Source organism: Bubalus kerabau, chromosome 11, assembly GCF_029407905.1.
Source record: "Bubalus kerabau isolate K-KA32 ecotype Philippines breed swamp buffalo chromosome 11, PCC_UOA_SB_1v2, whole genome shotgun sequence".
Lineage (NCBI taxonomy): Eukaryota > Metazoa > Chordata > Mammalia > Artiodactyla > Bovidae > Bubalus > Bubalus kerabau.
In genome coordinates, this window is record NC_073634.1 from 76883114 (window position 1) to 76909426 (window position 26313).

At 53.1% G+C, this 26313-nt stretch overlaps 1 protein-coding gene across 2 annotated transcripts in view; it reads left to right on the forward strand.

The window, feature by feature from the left end:
- DNMT3A (DNA methyltransferase 3 alpha) overlaps positions 1 to 26313 on the forward strand; it is a 97749-nt gene that overhangs the window by 45228 nt on the left and 26208 nt on the right. For both annotated transcript variants that reach the window (XM_055540760.1, XM_055540758.1), the window contains exons 4-6: positions 8132 to 8402; positions 14250 to 14293; positions 14747 to 14893. In XM_055540760.1, coding sequence (XP_055396735.1) covers positions 8132 to 8402; positions 14250 to 14293; positions 14747 to 14893 — 462 coding nt within the window. The remainder of the gene's footprint in view (positions 1 to 8131; positions 8403 to 14249; positions 14294 to 14746; positions 14894 to 26313) is intronic.

A 26313-nucleotide genomic window follows, 5' to 3' on the forward strand; every position in this document is an offset into this window, starting at 1 on the left:
GGAGAGGATGGACTGTGAGCAGACTGGCTGGGCTGAGTGGATGGAGGTTTCATTTAAGAACACCTTCTATCTTGGTTGGAGAGGTAGTTTGCAGGCAGCCTGAGGGTTTACATTTTATCCTCTTGAAAATACGTTGTGTTTATCTAGAGAAGTTTTGAGATGGCGTGGGGTGTGAAGTGATGGGAGTCAAGTTTTGGGAAGGTCACTCTGGCATTTGTGAGCATGACAGTTTGAGCACACAAGAATGCAGGGAGATAGGGTGATGAGGCCAGAAAATATGTCCAGAGTCTACTGGGTTGGGGGCAGCCGTGATGGGACAGAATGGGTAGGGCCTGCACTGCTGGGCTGCAGACGAGGGAGAGAAGGGAAGGTGTGCTGGCCTCCAGGGATGGCAACAGTGTTATTGCCAGAGACGGAGACTTCTGGAAGGTCTGGCAGGGCCCCCTTCAGAGGCCACTCTAGATAGCTGGTCTTACCGGGGAAGCATCTGAGTGAAACCCCAGAATCTCCATTTTGCTTTCCCGAAAACCCCTGCTTATTTTCATCCCTCCCTGGCCCCTTCCCTGGAGCCACACCTCCCAGGCCACCTCCAGCGAGAGGCATTCATTCCCTTGGGTCCCGAGCCCTGAGGGCTTTCTAAGACCCCGTGGGCTTCTTGGGAGCCCGAGCTGCACCTGCTGCACTCCCACAGTGGCAGGGACCTTCCGTGAACGCTTTGGGGCAGAGTTGTTGACGTCGGTCTTCTTTCATCATCCTCACCTAGAGAATTCTGTGCATTTCAGTTCTGCCACCTCCAGAAAGATGTAACGGAGCTGGAAGAGCTCCAGGGAAGGGCAGCTAAAGCGATCCAGGGGAAGGCAGGGCTGCCAAGTGAGGACAGACAAGAGAGATTACGGCCCTCCAGTCTGGAGAGACAAAGGCTGAGTCGGGATGTGATTAAAGCTATGAAGTCACGGCATCGGGTGGGGCAGGATGAGCAAACCCCAGCGGGGGTGGGTGGGGGTGGGCGGGGAGACACCCAAAGAAACTTTAGAAAGGTAGGTGAAGCGGAGAAAAGAAAGCCCCATTTTCCATGGTGAGTTCCCTTCTCACCGAACCTGTCACCCGAGGCCTGACTGTAGAGGCTGAAAAACAGAAGAAACTTCAAAAGAGGCTGACTTAAATACTACGTGGGATCTTCTCCACATAATGGCTTTTTCAAGGCAGCCTCCAACTCACCCTAAAATCCTTTGAGTATGACTTCAAAGAGCACAGCCAGGCCCTCTTCCAGGTGGACAGGTGTCGCTGGCTGAGAGCAGAACCCCGGGTGGGCCAGCACTCACCAGGTCCATGCTTGCTCTCACAGCCAGCAGGGGCCCCGGCTGAGTGACCTCTGAGACGTCCGCACCCTGAAGTTCTCTCCTCCATCCTGAGTTGCAAGTGCGCGTGCACACACACACGCACACACACTGAAGAGATCTCGGGGGGTGGGTGGGAAGGCAGCTCCCGGCCTCAGTGGTGAGAGGAACGGTAGGACCTAGAAGTCGCATGCAGCCTGGGGGATCAGACTTGCCAGAGTTGGCCCTCTTTGGCCTCTGGTCCTCCTGTCCTTTGACCCCACTGGTGGCCCTTTTAGCTACTCCACTGGCTAAAAGGAAATTGGAAGGGTCAAGGTCCTGCTTCCAAAGTCTTGGGGCCCAACTCCAATCACCCCAGGAAGGCTGGGCAGGGAGGCATGTAGAGCTTCTCTCGGGAGTGTGTGCGGGGGGACCTCTCTGGCTCTCTCTGCCTCAAGGCCACTTCCGGCCAATCAGAGCAGACAGTGGCCAGGGGAAGGGGCTGCAGGAAGGCCTGGAACAGAGGAGACTGGGGAGCCTGGGCCCAGTGCCAGCGCTTAGGGGACAGGGCCGCCCTGCTTACGTGGACAGTTCGGCTGTTTCCTGAAATTAGAGTCAAGTTGGGAAAATCCAGGGCTTGGTGGGGACCCAATGGGCCTGCAGCAGCTGAAGGACTGGATGAACAGTGGGTGTGGGTGGAGAGGGATGCTGGTGTGTGTTTGTTGACATCGTTCTGGGGCATCTGAGCGCAGCTCTGTCCTATGGCCGGTGAGCAGATGTCTCTGGGCCATGGGTGCACTCCTTGTGTGTCTGCACATGTGATTGTGTGTCTGTGTGTCTTTAATCAAGAAGACGTAACTGGCAGGCCGCCGGAGTTCCTGGCTGGCACAGAGCTGACTGCTGCCAAGGGCCTTAAAGGCACAATGGCCATTTGGGGGTGGGGGTAGGAGGGCAGGAAGATGGGAGGGCGAGGTGAGGCCGCCCAACATCTGCTAGCCTCAGGGCCTCCCTCCTCCGGGAGTGAAGGCCTTTTTCAGCAGCGGCTCCTGGCATGGGAAGAGAGGGTGAGTCAGGTGCCCAGAGCCAGGCCAGGACCTGGCTCCAACTTTCAGGGCCTTGCAGTGAGAGAGGCAGGGTCCCTGGGTCTCCCCCCTCCACACCTGAGCTCAGGTAAGACTGCATGCCAAGGCTGTGCTGGAGAGCTGGACCCTGGGCCCTATCTCCCATGTATTATTTCCATCACCTCTTAACTTGCCAGTGTGTATGAGTCGTGTGTGTGTGTGAGTATTATAATTGTAAAAAGCCTCAAAAATCACTTCCCTATCTGGAGCCTCAGCACTCTGCCCCACCTTGGGAGACAAGGCCTCACCTTCTGAGGCCGGGTGGGCGTTCTGGGGTCTGGTCCAGACTTCCAGCAGAGAGGGAGGGGAGCAGGGCGTGGGGAGCGGGGCTGGGGAATTGGCGTTGGCCTGAACAGGTTCACTGCAGAAGGTTCCTTCTTGCTTCGCCTCTGGCCTTTCGTTGTGGTGGCTGCTGCCAAGGAAACAGCCGGCAGCCTTTCCCTGGCCCTGCTCAGGCACATCAAAGCCTCCTTTTCCTCCTTGCAGCCCTTGGGATTTGAGGTTGGCTTTTCCGGAGACTCAACCCAGGTGGGGAGGCCAGCTTTCGAATGCCTCTCCTGTACCTGGGTCATTCTGGAAGCTTTAGCACTTAGAAGGTGTGTGACTGGAGGGCAAACTGTGGCACCTTTTTCTTTGGAAAAGTGAGAGCAACATAACCCATCGGGATAACTGTAATAATTACGTTTATTAATTGTCTAAGCATCTTTATGCCAAGCCCTCTGCTTAGTACTGGGGAGCTGTCAGTGGAGTGGTTGGAAGGAAGAGAAATAAAAAGATAAATAAGGCAAAGCTCACAGCCTAGGAGGGAGACACACAGTAAACAAATAATTAGGTACCATGTGAGGAGTGCTTTAATGAGATAGGGTGTGAAAGTGCTTTGTAAACAAATGTGGTGTGCGGTGGACTGGGAGATGTGAGTGAATGCAGGAGTGGACTGCAGGGCCAGCCTCCACGGGGGCTCTTGGGGGGCAGAGGTTGGGAGAGGGGTGAGGCTGAGGGCCTTAAAGAGCAAGCAGGGCCTGACACAAATGCCTTCCAGGGGGGTATGTGTGTGTGTGTGAGAGAGACAGACAGACTTAAAATATTCCTTAGAAGACAGAAAGTAGAATAGTGGTTGCCAGGGGCTAGGAGGGGAAATGGGGAGATTTGTGTTTAAAGGGTACAGACTTTCAGTTTGGGATGATGAAAATGTTTTCAAGATGGATGGTGGTAATGGTTGTACAACAGTGTGAATGTACTTAATGTCACTGAATTGTACACTTGAAAATGGTAGATTCTCTGTTACATATATTTTACAACAACTTTTTAAAAAGTTTTGAAAAAAGGGTCCTTAGATAAGGTCCCTGTGTCCGTGCCCCTGTCCTCAGCCCAGGGCTTTTCAACAACAGCACCCGCCCCCTTTGGGGCTGCATAATTTCTGTGTTGGGGGCTGTCGTGTAGGTTATTTAGCAGCATCCCAGGCCCCTACCCACCAGAAGCCACAGTCCGTGCCTCCCCCCACCCCCCGCCACCCCCACAGTGTGGTGACCAAAAATGTCTCAGACATATTGCCAGATGTCCCCTGGGGGGCAAAATCCACCCCAGCTGAGAACCACTGCCTTCACTGCTTGGAATAAGCTGCTCACAGGAGAGGTCCAAGGAGCAGGTAGGCAGCAGAGAAGCAGGAGACATTATCTTGGGATGGAGGGGTCTTGCTTGGAAGGAAGGCAAAGGCCAGCAAACTCTGAGGGGGCCCCAGGAGGTGGTAGGCCAGGTTAGAAGACCCAGAGTGAGGCATGTGGCAGGGGGTGGGGGGGGCAGGTAGGTGCACAGTGGGTGCTGGAGTCTAGCTTTACTCCACTCTGTTGTGCCCACCCACGCAAAGGAAGAGAAGTGAGGGGCCCATGGCTCCCATTCCCCTCCTGCCAGCACTCCTGACCCCTCTCCCCGCCTCCGTGGGTGAGAAGCAGAGGAAGGAGAGATTGTCCCCTACAGCTGCTGGTGGCGCCTTTGAAAAGGGCCGGGCTGCTACCCCTCCCCCACAGGAGAAATGAGTGTCTCAGAGTGTGTTGTGTCTCCTCCACTCAAGGCAGTAGTAAAGAGTAAAAGCAAACAAAACCAGACCTTTAACCAGTTACGTTTGACATGCAACAAAATCGAGACTCCCTCTAGACGTGTGGACTGGATGCTCTCACTGTAACCTGGTCTTTGGCATTAAGGAATTCATTGTGAATACTAAAGAGCTGCCAGGTGCCCTACTCCAAAGCCCAGTCTAACCCAGTAAAGCAATCCCGAGCCTCCTCTGCGGCTAGTGGCCACAGAGGAGAGGCAGGGGCTGAGAGGAGGTAGAAGCAGAGGAGACGGAATCAGGAGGGCGCAGGCCAGGCTGGGGTGGCCGCTCCCGGCGGCTTCCAGGTCTGCTCTTTTCACCTGAGATGGGACATCCAGCTCCCCACTGTGGACCTCCTTCCTTCCTCTCAGTGGTTTCTTCTGGGTGGATCTGACCTGCCCAGTTTCCACACCTCAGAGAGAGGGAGAGTGAGGGCCCACTAGTAGCTGGGGGTGAGGGGGGTAGTTCTTCATGGGTTAGATGGATCTCAAGTTGACGGTGGTAGGAGTCAGCAGCTCCCCTAAGCCCAGAACTCCAGCTGACTCAGGCTGGTGGGGAAGGGGGGTGAGGGGGAATGGTGAGATCAGGGCAGATTTCAGCCCACTTGAACCCATCCCCCCGGGGCTGGAGCTGTGCAGAGCGTCCCCTGACGCCTCCTCCACCCACCTCTGGAAGGATGGCGTGTCTCACCCTCTTGCAGACTGGGGGTCCCTCCGGGGCAGGCCTGAGAGGGGTCTCCAGTCAGGGTGGCTCGGGCCCCAGGGCTGGGTCGGGTCTCAGAGCAGGTAGTCCTGGGTCTCTATGCTCTGGAGCTGGCAGTCAACAGGAAGTGAGTCCCAGGGTGAGAAGAGGCGGTGTGGCCCCCGGGCAGGAAGTAAGTGACAGCGGCGTCGTCTGAGCAGTCTGTGGGGCTGGGAGCCTACCCTGACTCGAGGTGTGTGTGGGGAAGCGAGTGGGTAGAGGAAAGGAGGACACGGCTATGGTAAGAGATTGGTGCCGCTGACCCAAACTTCTCAGCCTGGCCAGCGGGACCCCGCAACTCCCTCCTCCTGGGAGCGCCATGTCTGGGGCTCCGGCGGTGGCACAGCAGGACCTGGGGGGTAGAGCCCCTCCACAGGCTCCCCACTCCAGGCGTGCCCGGCACTCCAGTTGCCTGGGCCACGCGACTGTGTCACACACAGGAGGCTTGAGGACTGAGAGAATTCATCCAAAGAGGGGAGTTCCAGGCCAGGGAGCCCACTGGCTTGAACAGGGAGGTGGAAAAGACCTCCTGAGTCCTGGAGAGAGTGTGTGTGTGAGACACATGGGGCTGCCACCGAGGAGAGGGACAGGGCCTGCTTGCTCTCCGTGTTTGGCCTTCTAGCCCTGCTGGCTTCGGCCTCCAGTGCCCAAGCCTGGTGGAGGACTTCTCCCTTCCCCACCCCACCCCCGAGGCCTACCTCTTCCTCCAGCACTGCCCCACCCCGACCCCATCCCACCCCACCCCCACTGCTGAGGCGCACACACATGTGTAGCCTTCCGTGGGAGGGTTTCTTCCTGGAAGCAGGCCTGCCCAAACCGGTCCACATGCTCCCCTCCCCCGGAGAAAGCAGCCTGGCCAGGCCTCGAGGTCCCTCAGGCTGCTCTGTGTAGGGAACCTCGTCCAGGGCAGACTCTGACTTTTATTTCTGTTGTTTTCTCCAAGGCCCTTGTCCCTCTTTGCTACCTCTGGGGTTTCCTCGCCATACAGCAGTGGGCTCACTGGTGAGAGTGTGGATCCCTGGGGCAGAAGCCGCCTTGGAAACTGCGGGGCCTGCCAGGGAGGGGCTGGGGAACCCAGCGCTCCGTCAGGCTTTGGGGTGCGTTCTTCAGGGGTATAGCTATCTGGAGGGAGTTTGGCAGGATCTCTTTCCTCACACTTGGATGGGCAGACCCTCCTCCCCAGCCAGGCCGCTTCTAGGACTCTGGCCTATGGAAATTCACAGGTGCAGAGAGCTGTAAGTGCAGGACGTTCTTGCAACAGAAAGCCAGTCAGCCCAAAGCTCACCACTAGGAGACGGTTTGAATAAATTAAGGACCATCCTTTCAATAGAATGTTGAGCAGCCAAGGCAGAGTGAGCCAGATCCATACGCGCTGGTATGGAGAGGTGCCCGCTGTGCTTGCGAAGTGAAAAAGCAAGTTGCAGAACAGGATAAGTCATATGATCCCTTCTTAGGGGGGAAAAAAAATTCTGGATCTGGATGTGTGTGTAAATACGTGTGTATAAACATGCAACTTATGTATGACTGTAGATGCACAGGAAAAAAAGTGGAGAAAAGATACTCGCCAAACTGTTAATGATGGTTCACCTGTGGGGAGTGATTCTGGAGGTAGGGAATTGAAATAGGGGCTTTAACCTTTCAATGCTATTCATTTTTGTGTGGTTAGAATTTTTGTATGTGACTGGCTTTTATAAACAGAAAAAAAAAAACAGGTGGGGAAACTGAGGCACACTCTTGAGCAGCACCTTCCTGAGGCTTTTGCTGAGCTTGTGCCGCTCCTGCCCTCCACCAATTCTGCAGGGGAGCCGGCGGGCAGGGCTGCGGCGGGTGGTCCGGTGCCTGCGGGCGTGGCAGAGCGCCAAGCACAGGGGGACTCCTGTCTCTCCTGCCCTGAGAGGACACCTCTGTCCCTTCTGAGATGTCCTGGCTTACCTGCCCCTGGACGGCCGAGGGCCAGGTGCTCGCCAGGCTCTGTCCTCACAAGGTGTGTGACCTCGAGCTAATTACAAAAGTCTCTGGGAGCCTCCCCAGGAGGCCGGGTGCTCTGAGGGGTAACGGGTGAGAGGGAGCTTCGCCCACCATGCAGTGACACTTAGGAGGGATGGTTATGACAACTCTCAGTGTGTTTCCTGTAGCAAGCTCAGTCCTGAGACTCCTGGGGACAAAGCACGACACTTCCTCTTGGAGGGGAACATGGCACCACGTACTCCAGACTTGCTGCAGGCCACTGTGTGCTCTGGCAGGGGGGCCTTGGCTCTCCTGGGGTCTGAGCGCCCTCAAGAGGCTGTGGGGCCAAAGCTGAGGGAAGGAACAGTGCTCGGGTTGGGGGAGAGGGGGCCCCCCTTTCACCCTCGCACTCCACATGCCAGGCAGCAGCTCAAGAGGACTGCCAGAGGGGCGTTGACCCGGGAGTCAAATCAGCCCAGGGTTACTTGGAATCCTCTGGGGAAGGGTCCTGGTTTGAAGTGGGGATAAAATGAGGAGCATTCCTTTTTAGTGGGGGCCACAGGGAAGACTTGGGGACCCCCCATCACTTCAGTGAGTGGGGGTGCTGTGAGCTGGGGTAAAGAGCTGTAAACATGTTAGTAATGAAGACAACTAGCACTTGTCAGGGCTTCACAGTTTACAAAGCACTTTCTCATACATTTTCCCGTTTTCTTCACTGGAGTCCACAGACCTTTTGACTTCAGAGGGTGAAGCCCTTGAATCTGAGAGAAAAAATTGTGAGTGTGTTTGACTGCATACACATTTATGTGAATACCATTTTCTGGACAGACGGTGTGTAATTTTCACCAGAATCTCCAATGGGCCAATGAGGGGCTGAAACCACTGGTCTAACGCTCCCTTCATGTTTATCTTTGCAGGTGGAAAGCAGTGACACACCAAAGGAGCCCGCCGTGACCTCCAAGTCCCTGTCCATGGCCCAAGACTCAGGCCCCTCAGAGCTGTTACCCAACGGGGACTTGGAGAAGCGGAGTGAGCCCCAGCCAGAGGAGGGGAGCCCTGCTGGAGGGCAGAAGGGCGGGGCCCCAGCAGAGGGAGAGGGTGCCACTGAGACCCCGCCCGAAGCCTCCAGAGCTGTAGAGAATGGCTGCTGCACCCCCAAGGATGGCCGGGGAGCCCCTGCAGAAGACGGTAAGTCCCGGGCACAAGGGGGGAAGCCTCTGCAGGGCTGGCCGGGATCCCCCTGAGGGTTAGAACTCAGGGCCTGGAAGGTCCCAGGAGGCACCTGCTGGGTGGTGGCTGAAGATCTACTTGCTAAGGCTGTGTGCCCTGGAGGCTACTGGCTGGATATAGCCCACGCACGTTTTATTTGACCCAGGCAGTATTTTAAACATTAAAAAAAAATTAGTTGCCAATATTTCAAAATCAAGAAATTTCACATAAAAATCTGGAGTTTTGGCTTCTCATGGAAAAAAAAACAAAACTAGATTTGGTACGACAGTGAGTTTGCAGAATGCTAGTGGTTGCTGAACTGGGGTGATGGCTGTCTCCCTACAGGCTGGTGGTTCTCCTTGCTTTCCATCAGCCTTGGCCTCGCCTGCTCACTCTTCTACAAGACCTGCGGCTCTTAGGGATCCACACATTGGAAGCCCCTGGCGTGGGCGCTCGAGGGCAGCAGGTGCCCTTGTGGGTGTTATAATCGCCGTCAGCCTTTCCCAGTGCAGATGTCCTAAGCCCACCACAGTTCAGCAGAGGGGACTGAAGTTCAGTGGTGACAGAGTAGGGGAGGGGTAGGGCAGGTGGGGGTGGGGTGTGCACTGCCCAGCCCAGACCTCTTCCTCTAGGGACTTTTTGGCCTAGCCCTGGAGCCCTGGAAAGTTGCCCACTTTTTTCTTTCAGGTTAAGCCAGCGATTTCAGGGCCAACAGAGCTGTAAACATGTTAGTAATGAGGACAACTAGCATTTGTACAGGGCTTCACAGTTTACCAAGCGCTTTCTCATACATTATCACGTTTGATCCTCCCAGGGCCCTGCCAGGTTGTTTTGCATATGTGCATTTTAATTTCAGAATGCCTTCCTTCCAAGAGTACATGATGGGGAGTGAATCAATCGATTAATTGGCGTGACTTAATTTCGCATGCTTCCAAACCTCATATTCATGCAGGGTAGAGAGCATCTCCAGAAGAGATTTCCCAATGTATTAAAAAAAAAATCTTTCATTCACTTACTATTCAACTAATATTTACGATGCCCCCACCACGTGCAAAGGGCTTTCTGAGGTACTCATTCTGCATCTGTGGTTTTATTTACTCTCTCAGTCTTCTTCAAGAGGTATTATGAGCCTCATCTTAAGGTGGGAAAAAATCAAGGCTTAATGAGATGCAGTGACTTGCTCAGGGACCCCAAGCCTGTTGGCAGATTTGGAATTCATTCGTCTTGGTCTCTAGCTTCAGAGTCTGTGTGCCCTTCCCATGCCCCCTGCTGTTCTGGGGGGTGGGGTTGATGTGGCGGCTGGTCCTGAACTCAGCACTTCTGGGGATGTGTCCTGACACGCAGAGGAGTGGCCATGCGGCCTGATTTGAAACAGGAAGAAAGGGAGAAAACGCCATCTCCCTTTACAAAGGCCAGATATGCAAGAGCAGAACTGGGAACCCACCGGCCCTGCCCACCAAACAGGCAGCTCCTGGGACCCCACCATAGCTTGCACCCAGCTGAGGCCCAGGGCTGGGGCAGGCCTTCCTGCCTGTTGGGATGGAGCCAGCACTGTGAGGCTGCTGTTAAACTCGTGAGAGTTTGCTTTCGGTTTGGGATTTCCCTGTCCTCCGTTCTCAGGAGCAACTCCTCTAGTTGGTCAATAGGGGTTTATTAAACACTTACTTGATGTGTGCTGGGATTCGGGGAAGCTATCACGAACAAAAACCTGGTTCTTGCCCTGGAGGACCTCAACAATCCACTGAAGAGATGGACATTAATGAGAAATGCACACTTACAAGTGTGTGTTTATACACAGAGATAAGTTCTCGAAGAGAAAATAAACATGATTCTCAGGAACTGTAACAGAGGAGCCCCAGACAAGCTGGGCTGTTACACCTAAGCAGAAGGATGAGCTGGGGTTTACCAGGGGAGGGGAAGCGCAGGGAGTGGGTGAGAACAGGTGGGAGGGAGCAGGGTATCCAGGGACCTGACAGAAACCCACACGTGTGGAATGGGGGGAGGGAGGGAGAAGGGTGTTTGACAGGGGGACAGCAGATACAGCTAGCGCAGCTTCAAGGCTGCCCTCTCGAGGGGTGACATGATCCGCTTTACGTTTTGAAAAGATCCCTTTGCCATCTGGATCCTGGGATGGAACAGAGGGGCCGGGAAGCAGGATGAGCAATCAGGCGCCGAGGGGAGGATGGCAGATCTGGAGAGCTGTGCATAAGCGCCAGGGCCAGGAGGGGGCCGGGCAGAGATGATGTCAGGGTGACTCCTGGGTTTGGGACTTTCGCACATTGAGTGGATCCTTCTCAGACTCTTAGTGCAAAGTGCAGTGGGTGAGAACGTCCTGTGTGTCCTTGATCTCCAAAATTTGGCCTTGGAGCACTCCTGTTTGGCCTCAGCTATTGAGGCTGTGAGATGCTGGCAGGGATCAGAGCTGGGATCCCTGAAGGTCACGGTGAATTGCCTGGATGCGGAGACTGGTGAGCTGGTACCTAGAGGGGTGGGCAGTGGCCTACTGGAGGCTCGGCCACCGGTCCAGCAGTCAGCCCCATAGAATGCATACGCAGCTGCTTGGTTCCAAGAAGGAAGGAGACTGAGGCCCCAGGCAGAAAGTGACTTGGCCATGGTCTTTTCAGGGGCCCCATCTGTCTCTCCCGGAATCCCTCTCATTATTTCCTACATAGGAAACATGGAGGACTTTAAAGCAGTCTTGGCCTGAGCACCCTCCTGTGTGCACGTAGGAGCCCCAAATCCTGATAGTACAGCCAGGAGAAAGGAGGAACAGGGGAGATGATGAGTAATAAAGACAAGAGCCACCTGGACAGGCAGGTGGTGGCCTTGGAACTGCTCCTGCACTCCGAGCATTAAGGCCATCATGGTGATAGTAGTAATGATGGTAATGTAGCTCTTTTTTTACTGAATATTAACCTTGTGTTGAGTGTTCTATGTTCTTGCTACTCAAAATGGTCCATGGACCAGCAGCGTCTCCTGGCATCACCTGGCATGTTACAAATACAGAGTCTCCAGCCCCACCCTAGACCTACTGAATCAGAATCTACATTTGAAAGAGATCCTCATGATTCTGAGGCATATTAAACTTTGAGAAGCCCTTCTTTTTATGTAATTCATTTAATCCTTGCGAGCATCTAAGGAAGACTTTTATTATCCCCATTTTTCAGATAGGGAGACTGAGGGTTCAGACAGGTTAAGTTAGTTACTGAGATTATACAGCTTGGTGAAGGGCCAGATGAGGGTCAGCACAGAGCTTCTCTCTGCTTAGACTGACACACTAGTACTCGGCTAGTAACTACCCTCTGAGGCCAGCCTGACCTCAGTCCTGTCATTGGGATTTTGGTTCATTTTAAAGGGAGTTTGGAGGTGACCCCCTGGCAGAGTATAGCCTCAGACCAGCAGGTAAGTGTTAGAAGCACTCTGGCCTCCCCTGCCCCCAGGACCTGAGATGCCCCAGGGTTATGTCCAAGCCTGCCAGGGACATCCTGGAAGACGCACAGCCACCTGGCCCAGCCTGCGACCCTGGGTCTGGGCCGGGAGCAGATGGACGGCAGAGGGAGCGTCCAGAGAGCTGCTGACCACCCCCTGACTCAGGACAAGCGCTGCATTCTGAAGCAGCCCAGTTGGTTGTTTTGCTGGGCCGGGCTGGAAAGTGTGTGTGCGATATCACTCAAGTGGGCATGCGCAGAATCTGTCAGGGAGAACATTCCAGAAAGAAGCCAGTTGGAAACCGCATGAGGAAAAGTAGTTCTGTTTCGGGGAGCATGGGGGCTGGGGAAGGAGGAAGAGGGGAGCCTCAGGGTGGTGCGATGTAAAAAGGAGATAGCCGGCTTGGGAGTCAGGAGCCCTGAAATCTCAGCTCTGGTAGTAAGTCCCTCGGCTCCCCGCCGCCGCCCCCCCCCACCCCCGCCCCCACCCCGCCGCGCCTCAGTTTCCCCCTCGAAGGGCAAGACAAGTACCCCATCATCTCGACAATTCCTTTCAGCCCCGATTCTCGGTTAATTCTAGTGAACAGAGGATTCCCCACAAAGCCAAAAGCCACGGAGGGTCCCCCGGAAGAAAGGTCCCAGGCGCCGCGTGATCCGAGAGTGGGCGCCCCCTCCTGGCCGGCCCAAAGCCTGGCCGGGTGGAACGCCGGGGGTCTGAGAGAAGTTGGGGGGCGGGGACCCCGGGGAAGGAGGAAGGCCCGGAGAAGGCGGGCGGGAGGGGCAGCCCTGCCCCAGAAGGCGCGAGGAACAGTTGGGGGGGTGGGAGGCGGCTGGCAGTTGTGAGGCTAGAGGGCCTAAAGGAAGCACGAGGAAGCGACAGGGAAAGTCCGGTGAGACGTACCTTAAAAGGCCGGCTGTGTACACAGCGCTGGCGAGTTAACACGCGCCCCTGCTTCCTCCCGGCACCCTGGGCATCTGGCACCGCGGGGTCCACACCTCCCAGCAAACCCGCAGGTGCAGCCCTGCCTGCCCTGTCCCCAGGCTCCAGGTCATCGAAGCCCAGAGTGGAGCCGCAGGTCTCCCTCGGTGAGTGAGAGAGGGGGAAAGAAACAGCCTCTTCAGGGGCCTGGGGATTCAGAGACCTTCAGTGCTGTGGCTGGTTTCCGCCTCACAGCCAGGAGATGCAAGAAGGGCTGTTTTTTCCGTTTTGGGCTCTTTGTCTCCCCTTCACACCGCCCACAAACCCCCTACCCCCAGCCTCCCGAGTGACCTTGAGCCAGCCGTAGTGACCTTCCTGCTTTGGGGCCAAGCTCAGTAATCTTGGCTTCAGACAAAGGAGTTCTGGGGCCCAGGTGAGAGGAGGCTCACCCCACCCCCCCGCACACCCCAGCCTCCCTGCCTCAGCACCCCCAGTCTCCAGCAGGAAGCTGGAAGGCATAATTAACCCAACCCACAGCCAGGCAGGGCTGCAGACTCTGGAGTGTGCCAGTGAGGAACCTGAGAGGGACAGGACCAGCGTAGGAGCTCCAGGACCTTCTGGAGCTTGGAACCTGGAGAAGGACAGGAGAGAATAAGGCCTCCCTGCCCCCACCTTTAAAGGCTGTACTGCTGGGGCTTCAGCCCCCAGGGGAGCCTTCCCTTCCAGGAACTGGAGTCCGGGCCAACTGAGGAACCGTGGGGAAGAGGAGCAGGGAAATGCTGTCTGAAGCATTAGCAGGGTTATGTACCTATCCTCAATGAGGAAAAAGCTGGAAGAGATTACAGAACGACTGTGGAGAGTGGGAATCCAAGGCTTCTAGAATAAAGACAGAACTCAGGGACCTGAGAATGGGGTACAGAGGCAGATATTCATGGTAGAAGCATGGTGTTGAGAGCTGCAGGAGCACCTTAGAAACCCTTTCCAGCATCTTTATTTTCCACATGAGGAAACTGAGTCTCAAAGAGACAAAGTTGCTTCAGTAGTCTTGCTCCGGTCCCCCTGCGCCCCCATCCTCCCACCCCCAGAGCATCTTTGCCACACCCCACACCACGCAGTCTGGCCTCCCCTCCAGTAATTGAGCTCTCTTGACTGGGAGTAGCCAAAGGGGCTCTTTCCAGACCCTCCTGTGTGCCTGACTCACTCCATGGGCCAGAAACCACAGCCCTGGCTTTTCTGTTGTTCCTTTGGGTTTGGGCCTCCAACCCTGCCCAGGTCCTTTTTCTGCCCTGGCTGCGCTCTGAGTCCTGGGGCCAGCATGATATAATGCCTGGCACACAGTAGGCCATCAGGTTTGACATAGGCGCGACCAAATGGTTGGAGAAGCCCTATCCCCGAGGCAGGGACCCCAGGCACAAGGTGAGGCCTCTGAGCCACTCCTGTAACTCTGCCGACAGTCCCTTTGTTCTTCCCTCTCCACAGGCAAAGAACAGAAGGAGACCAACATCGAATCCATGAAAATGGAGGCAAGTGTTTTCCTCAAACCCCAGGGGCTCTGTGGATCCTGATTCTAGGAGAAGAAAGCCACCGCTCTGACCGACTGTGGCGAGTGTGTGTGAGGGGAGCCCGAGGTGGCCCCTGGCCCCTTCTGTACTTGTCCCTCCGTGAGGAGCAGAGGAAGTGGGTGTGGAGGTTGGAAGGCCCCCAGCGAGGCAGCCAGCTGGTCCCCACTCGAGACCAAGCACCTCCCCTCCTGTTTTATGTCCTGCCCCACATCCCGCCCCCCATCCCTCACTCCTTCCACCCAGGCAGGGGCTTGTCCCTCACTCCAGGGCCGGCATCTCTGGCCAGGAGTCAGAGCTCCTGTGTTCTGTACTAGGTGAGTGCCTCCTTGGTTTCCCCTCCAGGAGGAACGACCCTGCAGCAGGGCTGTCCACGCCCACCTTAATGCCGGTCTGTCTGTCGTCTCTCTGTCCTAGGGCTCCCGGGGCCGGCTGCGGGGTGGCCTGGGCTGGGAGTCCAGCCTCCGCCAGCGGCCCATGCCGCGGCTCACCTTCCAGGCGGGGGACCCCTACTACATCAGCAAGCGCAAGCGGGACGAGTGGCTGGCACGCTGGAAAAGGGAGGTGAGGTGCCTTCTCTGGCCTGGGCCCCAGCCTGTCCCACAGAACCGGGAAACTGGAAGTTAGCTTCAGCCACCGTCTGTGGCTGTTGTCAGGCCCTGGCTGAGCCTCAGTTTCCCCTTCCCCTTCAGGTTAACCTCGCACTCTTACAGGGAACTGCTGGCTCCCTAGGCAGTGACTGCGCGTCCTTTGTTATTTCCACAAATGTTACTGGACTCTCAGCGTGCAAGCAGGCAGTGTCTAGGCCTCATGCACGTATAATTCCTACCCTCATGGAGCTGACATTGTGATGGGGGAGATGGACAGAAAACAAGTTAGAGCTCTTATTAGAGCTGAAATAGAGGGTAACAAAGGCCTGCTTTAGGTGGGGTGGTATGGAGAGGCTTCTTGGAGAAGGCGGCACTGAAGTTGAGACCTGAAGGAATAAAGGAGCTGGCTCTGTGAGTTGTGGGGTGGGGGAGAATATTCTAGGCAGAGGAAACAGCACAAGCGAAGCCCTGACTTGTTTGGTTGTGTAAAAGACCGGTCTTCTCAGAGTGAACCAAGCAGGGGAGAGAGTGGGGCCAGATGAGAGGCGGCGAGGGGAGGTAAGCAGAGGCCGATCATACAGAGCCTTGAGATCTGGGCCGGAAGCTGGTTTAATGCTGAGTATCCTGAGAAGCCGCTGAAGGTTTCTACGCAGAGGAGTGATTCGATGTAGATTAAAGGAGCAGCAATGGTCTAGGAGAGGGACAGATCTGGGCTTGCTAACCAATGGGAAGGATGTGGGAGGGGGGAGGATGGACACGGCCCACAGGGGTGATGCGTGTGCTGCTGCCTCAGGTGGGAAGACTAGAGGAGGAATGGGTTTGGGGTGGGAGGGAAGCAAGTGTTTAGTCTGAGATACTAAGGTGCCCGGATCCCAGAGCGGAGGGAGGTCCAGGCTGCAGATGCAAAGGTGGGAAGGCATAGAGCCACAAACACTGATGAGCTCACCTAGGAGACTGGAGAGAACCGAGATGCATCCCGGGCCTCGGTCCACAGAAACCCTGCAGTTATGGCCACATGAGGTAGGGGCAGTGGCAGCAGCGGTACTGAGAAGGGGCCTGGGAGGAAGAGCCTGGGAGAAAGGAGAGAAGCTTTTCCAGAGGCAGTGGCCACCCTGCCCTGTGGAGGCTGAATTGAAACAGGCTGTTTGCACCTGCCCACCTGGAGGCAGCGGGTGACTTTTCTAAGAGAGGCTTCTGTGCAGGTCAGGAGGGAGGAAGCCAGGCCAGGGCTTCAGCAGTGAGAGGCGGTGAGGCGGTGGAGACCAAGGGGCGAAAGCAGTCCCCCCGAGCAACCACTGGGGGACTGCCCTCCTGTATGTCTGATGAGCAGAGAGAAAGCGTGTTGACCAGGAAGGGAAGGGACCCGCCATGAATTGCCACCACCTGGGGCCTTTCACCTTCACTCTCACTGGTCTTTACCCCAGGCCTACAAAGGAGGGTGTTATCCCATGTACATTGTGTGAGAGCTTGCTCTAGAGAAAGTTCCAAACCAGGTGGGAAAGAGAGAGGCTGGTGGCTTCTTGATTGTTTCCATTTCCTCTGGGATCCAGGAAGGCAGAAATTTCTCTCCTGGAAGAGCTTGAAAAGGGACAGGACAGCCTCTGCAAGGTCTCTGAGCTTTAAGTGTGGTCTTTGGGATGGAAATTTCGTTCAGGACTTGGGGCTATTCCTCTGTGGTCGGTGGGAGGGGCTTTGCTTTTTAACTACTTGTTATGTGGGAGTCTGCGCTTTTGCTCTCCTTTAGCCCTGGGGCCAGAAGCTAGATACAATGCCTTTTACACTTGAAGGGCTTCCAGAAATTTGGTGATCCTCAAACTGTACTTAAAGAACATTTATGGAGGCCTGCCCTCAGTTGCAATTAAAAAAAAAAAAAAGGCAGTCTTTTCTTAACTCACAGGGAAAAGTAAGATAATAGATACATTTTCTCAATCTTAAAATTGCCACTAAAATTTATTAAAAAAATTTTTTTGGCTGCACCACGTGGCATGTGTGGTCTTAGTTCCCGACCAGGGATTGAAACCGTGTCCCCTGTGGTGGAAGCACAGAGTCCTAACTCGGACCACCAGGGAAGTCCCCCAACTAAAACTCAGGGTGAGGGATCGGGCGCCTCAGGCAGAGCATCACCAAGGAACATAGACTCATTCTGCCTGGGGTCACCTTTGCATCAGCAAGAGGTGGCTTTTGGCTTTTAAAGGATGAACTTGAATTTAGGGAAAGGCGAGGTAGAAAGAGACTTACAGTATGTGCAGAAGTTCAGAGGCACAAGACTGTGTGGTCTTCTCAGGAATGGAGGTCCATGGTGGTGGATGAAGGAGCACAGGATGCAGGCTCAGAGCAGAGGAGGGTGGCTGGGGAGCTGGGCTTGTGTGAAGGCTGTGGGGCTTCACCTGACCCCACTCTGCCCCTGGTCCACATGCCTCACCTGTAGAGCCTTCTACCCTCAAAATATCCCCCTCGGCTTAATTTCCTTTTCCCATGACCTCCCTGATCACTCCACACTGTGAGGTCTGCTCTTTACCATCTGAGTTTACCTGCCACCTTAAGCTTTAAAAAAAAAAAAAAAAAAAAAAAAAACTAAGAAGACTTAGAATATCTCAAAATAAATGAAATTTAAAATAATTGGATGAGAAAAATGGGGCATTTCCAACCCCTCTACCGAGGCAGAAGTGGGGATTCCTGCCTGAGCTGGGATGCTCATGCCTGTCTGTCCCATCTCCTATTCTCTGCACCTCTGTACGCGTCCTTGTAAGGATTAAATTCTGCCTTAGTCGTGACCAGGCCCTGCAATAGAACCCGCAACAACTCTCCGTTGTCTCCCTATCATGTCAGAAATCCTCTGGCTGTTTCTCAAGACTTTGACCCTCACTGTGACCTCCACAATGGCTCCACCCCCCGAACCCTGCCACTACCATTCTCTAATAGAACAGTCCCTGTGAGAGACCGGGTCTCCCCTTTCTACTTCCTTCCTGCTTTTGTTTCTGCTATACTTTCCCCTCTTCATTCTTCAGGGTTGAGTCCAAGAGCTGTTGCCTCCTCCAAGAAGCTCTCTGGGATCTCTCCAGTCCACACTGCCCTCTTCCCTTCTCTGCACTCCTGTAGTCCTTACTGTTAATATTGTGGGGTTTAGCAGTCAGTTATATTTCAAAGAGTATTTTTCACTAACTCTTACATGTCTTCACCAGTTATGCCAAACCTGATAATTGGGCAGGGAGAACAGGCTCTGTGAATAGCTGTTGGTTGGCTAAGCAGTTGGGAGGTGGGTAAATATGAGACAACTTCTTGGGGAGCTCGGGCCCAGGCCATTGGTTTCTGGGGGTGCTGACAAGTGTACCTGGAGAATAGTGTGGGGCTGGGGGACTGAGGGCAGGCTCCCATGGGTAAGGCGGTGCCTGAGTCTTTTCCATCCCACATTCCTGCTGTCCCCACTGGGTCGCCACTGTTCTTGAGCCAAGGAGAACCTACCTTGGCCTGGCAGAACTAGCCCAGGGTGGGGTGTGGGGAGGAGAAACGAGAGGCACCTTCCCCCAGAGGAGGGCAGTTCCAGACTCTTCTTTCTGTTTTCAGAACAGCGTGGCCCTGAAGGAGCACTTTAGGCTTAGGAAGGGCTTTTCACAGGTGTTACCTCATTAACCCTCACGAGTGCGAGGCAGAGGCCTGGCCAAGCGGCTGGAACTGGCATCAAGCCAGAAGGCCTGAGGGCTGCCTGTGTGTGTCAGTGCTGTGGTTTTAGGACGCGGTTATAGCCGGTGATGTTATGACTCTCCCTAATGTCTTCACCCCAACCAATTCTAAATTGCTTCGGGGTCAGGAAACCATGTCCTGCTCTTCTAGAATCTTGCCTCTTTCCTGGCTTCCAACCCAAATGGAGGGACTCCTGCATCCTTAAACTTACTAGATGTTTAATACATATTAAATACTGATAGCAAGTAATTGGGGGCTTCCCAGGTGGCGCTAGTGGTAAAGAGCCTGCCTGCCAATGCAGGAGATATAAGAGATTTGGGTTAGATCCCTGGATCAGGAAGATCCCCTGGAGGAGGAAACGGCAGCCCACTCCAGTATTCTTGCCTGGAGAATTCCATGGACAGAGGAGCCTGGTGGGCTACAGTCCATGGGGTCAAAGAAGAGTCAGACACGACTAAAGCGACTTAGCATGCACACAGGCAACAGTAATCTCCTGTCCACATACTCCAGTCTGTCCTCTCCTCCCTTCTCCCTCCTGCACTCAGAGCCCCCTTCTCTCCCCACAGGCAACACAGCCTTCGCTTTCCTGGAAGTGAGTCCAGGTGCCAACTTGTCCACTCACTGGACCTGGGACCTTCTGCATCACTTGACCACTCCATCCCCGCCCCGCTCCCCCGCCACTGCTTCTGCCCCTCAAGCCTAGGCCCCTGCACTGTTTGTAGACTTTGGTTGTTCTCTGCTGTCCTGTGTGCGTCTCATCTTCATGGAACCCCACTCACCAGTTTGTTTTCTGCTTTTGCCCAACCCGAGCTTGTTCAGCACAGGCCCTCTGGGCACCTCTGCCCCCAGGGCTTGCCGTTCAGGAGGTACTCTGTAAAAGTTTGCTGAATGAATGAATGACTACTTCTAATCTCAGAGTTGTGTGGGTTAATAAGGTATATAGAACATGTACAGCACAGGGCTAGAATATAATAGGACATGCATAATTCTTTAAAACTGATTTTATATAAGTATTACACAAATACATTCTTTTAAAAAAAAACAAAAACCATCCCTCCCAGTGACTTTAATTCCCCTACCAGAGGTATCTGGTGCTGTCTCTATCCATCTATGTGTGTGTGTAAATTTATAATTCTGCTTCACAGTTGCTTTTTTTCGCTTTTCCTTTTTTATATAAATAGAACCACACTATAGTTTCGTTTTACAGCTTGGTTTTTCACTTATGATAAGTCTGGGCAATCAAGCCACGTAATTACTGTTCTCTTCCACCGTATGGATTACCATGATTTTATTTAACCATTCTCTTATTGGTGGACATTTGTGTGGTTTACAGTATTTTACTGCATAAGCACCATAGCAGTGAACATCCTTGGTCATGTCTCTTTGTGCATCTGTTTCTCTCAGATAGATACCTAGAAAGAGAAATGCTGGGTTGAAAGGAATGTGTATTTTGAATTTTATACAGTGTACCAAATTGTCCTCCAAAAAGGGCAGTGCCGACTTAGGCTCCTGTAAACAGGGTATGAGAAGATTTTCACCTGTGCCAACATCAATATTTTGCTAATCTAATGGGTGGGAAAAACACTATCTTGCTATGATTTTAATTGGCATTTCCCAGATAAGTGAGGTTGGACATCTTTTCATATGTTTATTGGCCATTTGTACTGCTGCTCCTGTGAGCTGAGTAAATGTTGCTTCCTTTTGCTTTATAACCCTGCAGTCTCAACAGACTGTGCTTCCTGTCGGCCCTGGGAAGAACAGCCTGAGTGTCCAGCGGGTCATCTCCTGCTGTGCTATATTCCACTTAATAAGCTATCCCCAAGCACCTTCGGTGTTGGGGGGTTGAGGGTATTGTGCCGGGCACTTTGAGAAGATGGAGATGAATTAAGTGTGATCTCCTGGGCTTTAGTACAGGAGATGTGAGAATTGGCAACGTAAAGTAGACCTTTAAGGACTAAAACCAAACTATTAGCCAAGTATGTGGGTAGCAGTTTTAGGGGATTCCAACTGGCAGACGTCCCTAGCTTATTCACCATATAGTATATAAACTAATGAAAACCTGAACCCTTACAGGATGGCCTCAGAAATAACATTGCCCTTAAAGGAGATGATGCTTTTTGGAGCCGATGTGACAAGTGTACTTTACCAAAAGGCTGAACGAACACCTTTTAAAGGCACTGTTGTGACAGCCTGTAATCAGTAGTGAGTTCCAGGGCTGGCCCTCAGGACAGGCTGTGAAACTGTCAGCACAGAGGCACCCGTTGTCTCTTCAGTGGACCAGCTGTTCGCCCACTGGAATGTTCACCCCATCTGGGGGGGCGGGTGCGAGGTGGGCACAGAGAGAAGAGCACTGAGAACATCCCCCACTTTTTAGTGGTGAGAAAACAGTAACGAGGTACTGGGTTCTGCAGTGGCCACGGCCAAACCTGAAATAGGCCAGAGGGGTAGCTTTGTGAGCACCTCCTTCATCTCAGGTGGCTCAGCTGGTAAAGAATCCACCTGCAATGTGGGAGACCTGGGTTTGATCCCTGGGTTGGGATGATCCCCTGAAGAATGGAAAGGCTACCCACTCCAGTATTCTGGCCTGGAGAATTCCATGGACTGTACAGTCTATGGAGTCGCAGAGTCAGATGTGACTGAGCGACTTTCACTTTTCACTTCATCTCAGGGACAGTGCTGGGAGCGTTAACTTCTGCCACAATCCTAATGATAAAGTAACTTTGTATTTCAGGTTTCACAAAATAGAGACCACCGCTGTGGCCTGGCCCAGATCAGAAATCTAAACCTAGGTCAGTGGGCTAGGCCGTCCATGTGTGGAGTGTGTGCTCAGTCATGTCTGACTCTTTGCGACCCATGTACTGTGCCAGGCTCCTCTGTCCATGGGATTCTCCAGGCAAGAACAGTGGAGTGGGTAGCCAGGGGATTTGCTTCTCCAGGGGATCTTTCGGCCCAGGGATTGAACCCCCATGTTTTGCCTCTCTTGTATTGGCAGGCAAATTCTTTACTGCTGTGCCACCTGGGTGGTCCATGGTCTAGTCCAGTGGTTAGGAATCCACGCTTCCATAATAGGGGGCTGAGGTTTGATCCCCAGTTGGAGAACTAAGATTCCGTATGCCATGCCTCAGCCAAAAAAATTTTTTTTAAATAATAAATGAAGCTAGGTCAGTGCAGGTACAGGAAACTCCTGCTAATCCTTCAGCTCAGTTTAGTGGGTTCACCTTCCCCTAGGAAACAAGACTCGCTGCCTTATAAGGAAATCCCATCCTTGCTGGCCAATCATGCCCTGTTCCTGTTCCTGATGCCTCTTCTGTCAGTGGGCGGAACTTATGCTGGCCCAGCATCCTTGGGAAGGCGCTCTTGCAGCTCTGAGCCGCAGTGCTCCCCCAGTCTGTGGGCCGTTTTCCCTTAAATAAAGGACATCAGACTTGCTACTCCATTGTATTATTTTTGTCATTTCACAGGTATACTATTCACAATTACTATAAGAGTTAATTTTAATCCCTATTTTACCACTAGGGAGCTAAGACTCCTGTAGATGAGGAGGTAAGAGCCATGTGGACATCCTTGTGGACAGGCCTGTGGGCTAAACCAGACTCCAGATTGCAGGCTGCTTCTGTTTCACAAACAACTCCACTAGAACTGGGTCTTCCTGGTTTTCAGTCTTGGCTTCCCCTGAAGCTATAGGATGGGGTTGGAGGGAGCTCACTGGCCCAGCCCTCTGTCCCTGCCGCCTTGCCCCACCTTGGCTGCAGGTCTTCAGGCCGCAGGGTCTTGCCAGGTTTGGGTCCCTTTCACCCTGGGGACCCCTTCCTCACTTCCTTCTCCACTCCTTTGAACTGCTGTTTTTCTCATGATTGGTTTTGATGTTGTGAAATTGGATTAAGTAAATGGAATGAGATTCAGGAGGCCTGGTTTCTAGTATAGCCTCTGCTGCTGCTGCTGCTAAGTCACTTCAGTCTTGTCCAACTCTGTGCAACCCCATAGACGGCAGCCCACCAGGCTCCCCCGTCCCTGGGATTCTCCAGGCAAGAGCACTGGAGTGGGTTGCCATTTCCTTCTCCAATACATGAAAGTGAAAAGTGAAAGTGAAGTCGCTCAGTCATGTCTGACTCTTCGCGACCCCATAGACGGCAGCCTACCAGGCTCCTCCATCCATGGGATTTTCCAGACAAGAGTACTGGAGTGGGGTGCCATCGCCTTCTCCGGAGTACATCCTCTACTCAGGATCAATTTGAGAAGGTTGTTCTCCTCTCTGTACTTTAGTTTCCTCGTTTGTAGCAGGGCACAAATAGACCAGATGACCCCTGAGATTCGGAAATAGCATAATTTAAGGGGAGGCGGACTGAAGTCATGAGCTGTAGCTCCCTTTGTCTCCTTGTATGGACGTCCTAAATTAAATGTTTGAGTGAATTCTCATACCTCACATACATGCTTCTTTTCAAGGCACATACATAAAGCATCTTAATAAAGATGCTTAGAAAAAACTTTCACAAAATTCATGTTTTGTGCTAGAACCTAGCTTTCCTCTTCATGGTGGACCGCTTTTATTGTGTTTGCTGCCAGGATCAGAAATAGCAGGGCTTGCTACTCACCCGGGCAAGGGAGAGTCTTGAAGCCACCACTAAAAAGGTGATGTTGCAAACACACCCCTAACAGGCACATGTTCCTGGGCATTTCCTTAGCTTAGGAGCTGCACATCCTTGTTCTGGCTTTGGTCACCATGTGCCTTGCTAGGTCTGCCCCTTACTGCTCGTTTTCTCTTCTTTAGTCACACGATCACCCTTCATCATTTTGAGAGTTACAGACCTTGACTGAGCAAATACTTTGTGCTCAGGCTTTCAGAAAACTCCATATGCATCTGGGTCTCTGCCACTTTCCCACATTTTCTAGACACTAAAGAGACACGTTTAAAGGAAGGTCAGAATCCCACCCTGGCAGTGGTAGGCAGTTAAGTGCTGCAACCCAGTAAGAGCTAGGATAGAAATAGGAGGAAAGGAACCATGGGAGCAGCTAACTAGCCCTGCCCAAGGAGGCCAGGAAGGCCTGCCGTAGAAGAGACATCTTGCAGGCCTGCTACTGGGATAGGAGTTTGCCTGATGGGGACAGTGGGGGAAGGGCACTGAGTGGGATCTAAAAAAAACCTCTAGGAGTTTGGGATCTAGAGCACCTCAAGATTTCTTGCATTTTTATTTCAGCTTTCAGAAACAACCTCATAGCCCTCGCTGTGAGGCAGACAGAGGAGAAGATCCAATGGTGCTATTCTCTCTTCTTTGCTTTCATGATCAGAGCATTCGTTAAGGAGGTCCCTAGGATGCTCGAGCACGGGGGGCTCAGCTGGACTGTGTGACTCTGTTAAGGAGCCAGTACTCTAGATGTCGTAAACGGACTTGAGTCTGGGTATTTACTAAATACATGCAGTACCATGCTGGCACTGGAGGAGACAGTGGACACAGTCCCTGTCCCAGGGCGCACATGGTCTAGAGGAGGAGGTGGGAGTGCCCACCGTGAGCCACAACATCAGATAGAGCATGGGCCTCGGCCTGTGCTTCTGCCACCAAGAGTCTGGTGAGCATAGAGGATGGCAAGAGAACTTCTGGGGGAACTCCTGGAAGGTTCCCTGGAGGAGGTGTCCTTTGAGAATTCCAATAAGGATAAATAAGGAAGGCGTTCCAGGAAAAAGAAACACTGAGGGCAAAGACAAAGAGGCATGAAGCTTCTGGGTTGGTCAGGGAACAGCGTGAGAGCTGGTAACTAGGTGTGGGAGTTGGCAAGGAAGTGTAAGAAGAGATAAAACTGCAAAGGGAGATGGTCAGATTGTTACCAGCCTCCCTGTCATAGTGAGAAACGTGGGCTTCACTGTGCAGGAGGGAGCTGGAATGTTAGAGAACCGGATGTGTATTTTGGGAAGGTAACCCTCCCTGGCTGCAATGCAAAGGGCCCCAAGGAAGGTTAGAAGAAGGACCAATTAGGAGGGCGTTTCATCTGATTTTGACAAAGGGGCCAGGCAGTGGGAGGCAGACTTGATAGAACTGATACAGTTTGTCTCTGGTTGGAGGGAAGGGAGAAACTGGGCTGGTATTTGGGGGCTGGGGTGAGTGGTCATTATATGAGCTAGGAAATCCTGAGCTAGGGAGGAAGAGCAGGTTTAGAGCAGGAAGGTGGTATGGACTTTCCATTTTCTTAAGGATTTATTTTGATGGTCAGAAGCTTTTCATTTGAACAAAGTCCAGTTAACCAAATTCTTCTTTTATTGGAGTGTGTGTGTGATCTCTGAGTTCTCTGCCTACCCTAAAGTCATGAGGATAGTCTCTTCGGAGGAAATTTTATTTATTTGTCTGGCTGTGTCAGATCTTAGTTGCGGCATGTGGGATCTTTCGTTGCAGCGTGCAGGCTCAGTAGTTGTGGCGGGCAGGCCTTGTTGCCATGTGCCACAGGGCTCAAACCCACGTCCCCTGCATTGGAAGGCGGATTCTCAACTGCTGGACCACCAGGAAGTTCCAGGAGTGGACTTTTAAGTTAGGTTTTGGACAAGCTGCTTTTGAGAAGCCAGTAGGGTGGCTAACAATGGGGAGGGGTTTAGCAGGCACTCAGGAGTCATCCTCTAGGAGAGTAAGTGCAGGCTGGTGAGCTGGGAGAGAGGACCAGGGTAGGGAGGGTCAGCTCACCTACCTGGGGCTTCTGGGAGCAACCAGCTGGCAGGAGTTCCAGAACAACTGAAGGACCACTAAAGACCCTCTTTTCACCTGTCTGTGGAGCCTTTTAAAAGAGTTGCCTTTTAAACAGTACCTAGATCCGCATAAACAGGAGACTGCACTTTTTTATTCCTACTTTTGCTTAATCTGAGTTGAAAGTGAAAAATTAAAAATACACTGCTCATTATTCCTTAACTAAAGAGTCATATAGCATCTGTGAAGAGTTCTTATTAAGGGACGGCAAGTCAGAAAAACAGTAAAATTTGCTCACAGCGTGCAGTTGGCATGGGAGAGGGGGAGGACCCGGATGGCCAGAGACCTGACGGGTTAGAACTGAGTGACTAACACACACACATTCTGGAGCTATGAGGCAGAGACCCTGGTGTGATTCCTGGGAAATCTGATTCTCTAGTCAGGTGCCCATGGTTCTGGGGCTTGTGCAAGTTTGAGAACCACCCAGCTTCAGGTGATCGGAAGTAAACCAAACCCGACACAGAAGTGTAGTGAAGAGTGTTACTTGCTCAGTCGTGTCCGACTCTTTGCGACCTCATGGACTGTAGCCTGCCAGGCTCCTCTGTGCATGGAATTCTCCAGGCAAGAATACTGGAGTAGGTTGCCATGTCCTTCTCCAGGGGATCTTCCCAAGCTGGGATTGAATCCAGGTCTCCTGCATTGCAGGCAGATTCGTTACCACTTGAGTAAACCGGGAAGCCACCTGACACAGAAGAGATTCCTCCAAAGATGCATTTATTGTGTCACCCACCACCCTGATAGTGAAGGACAGGGAAGCCTGGCATGTTGCAGTCCATAGAGCTGCAAAGAGTCGGGCACGACTTAGCAACCGAACCACCACCACCCCCCAGTCACCCTCACGGGGTCTCCCTGCACATTCGCATTACCTGGAAATCTGTTTTAACCATTGCTCTCTGGGCCCCCCACCCTGGATTCAGTACACTTGGAATTTAGTTCTGGGCTGAGGCCCAGATCACTCCGAAAGGTGTCCAGGTGATTGTAAGGGCTT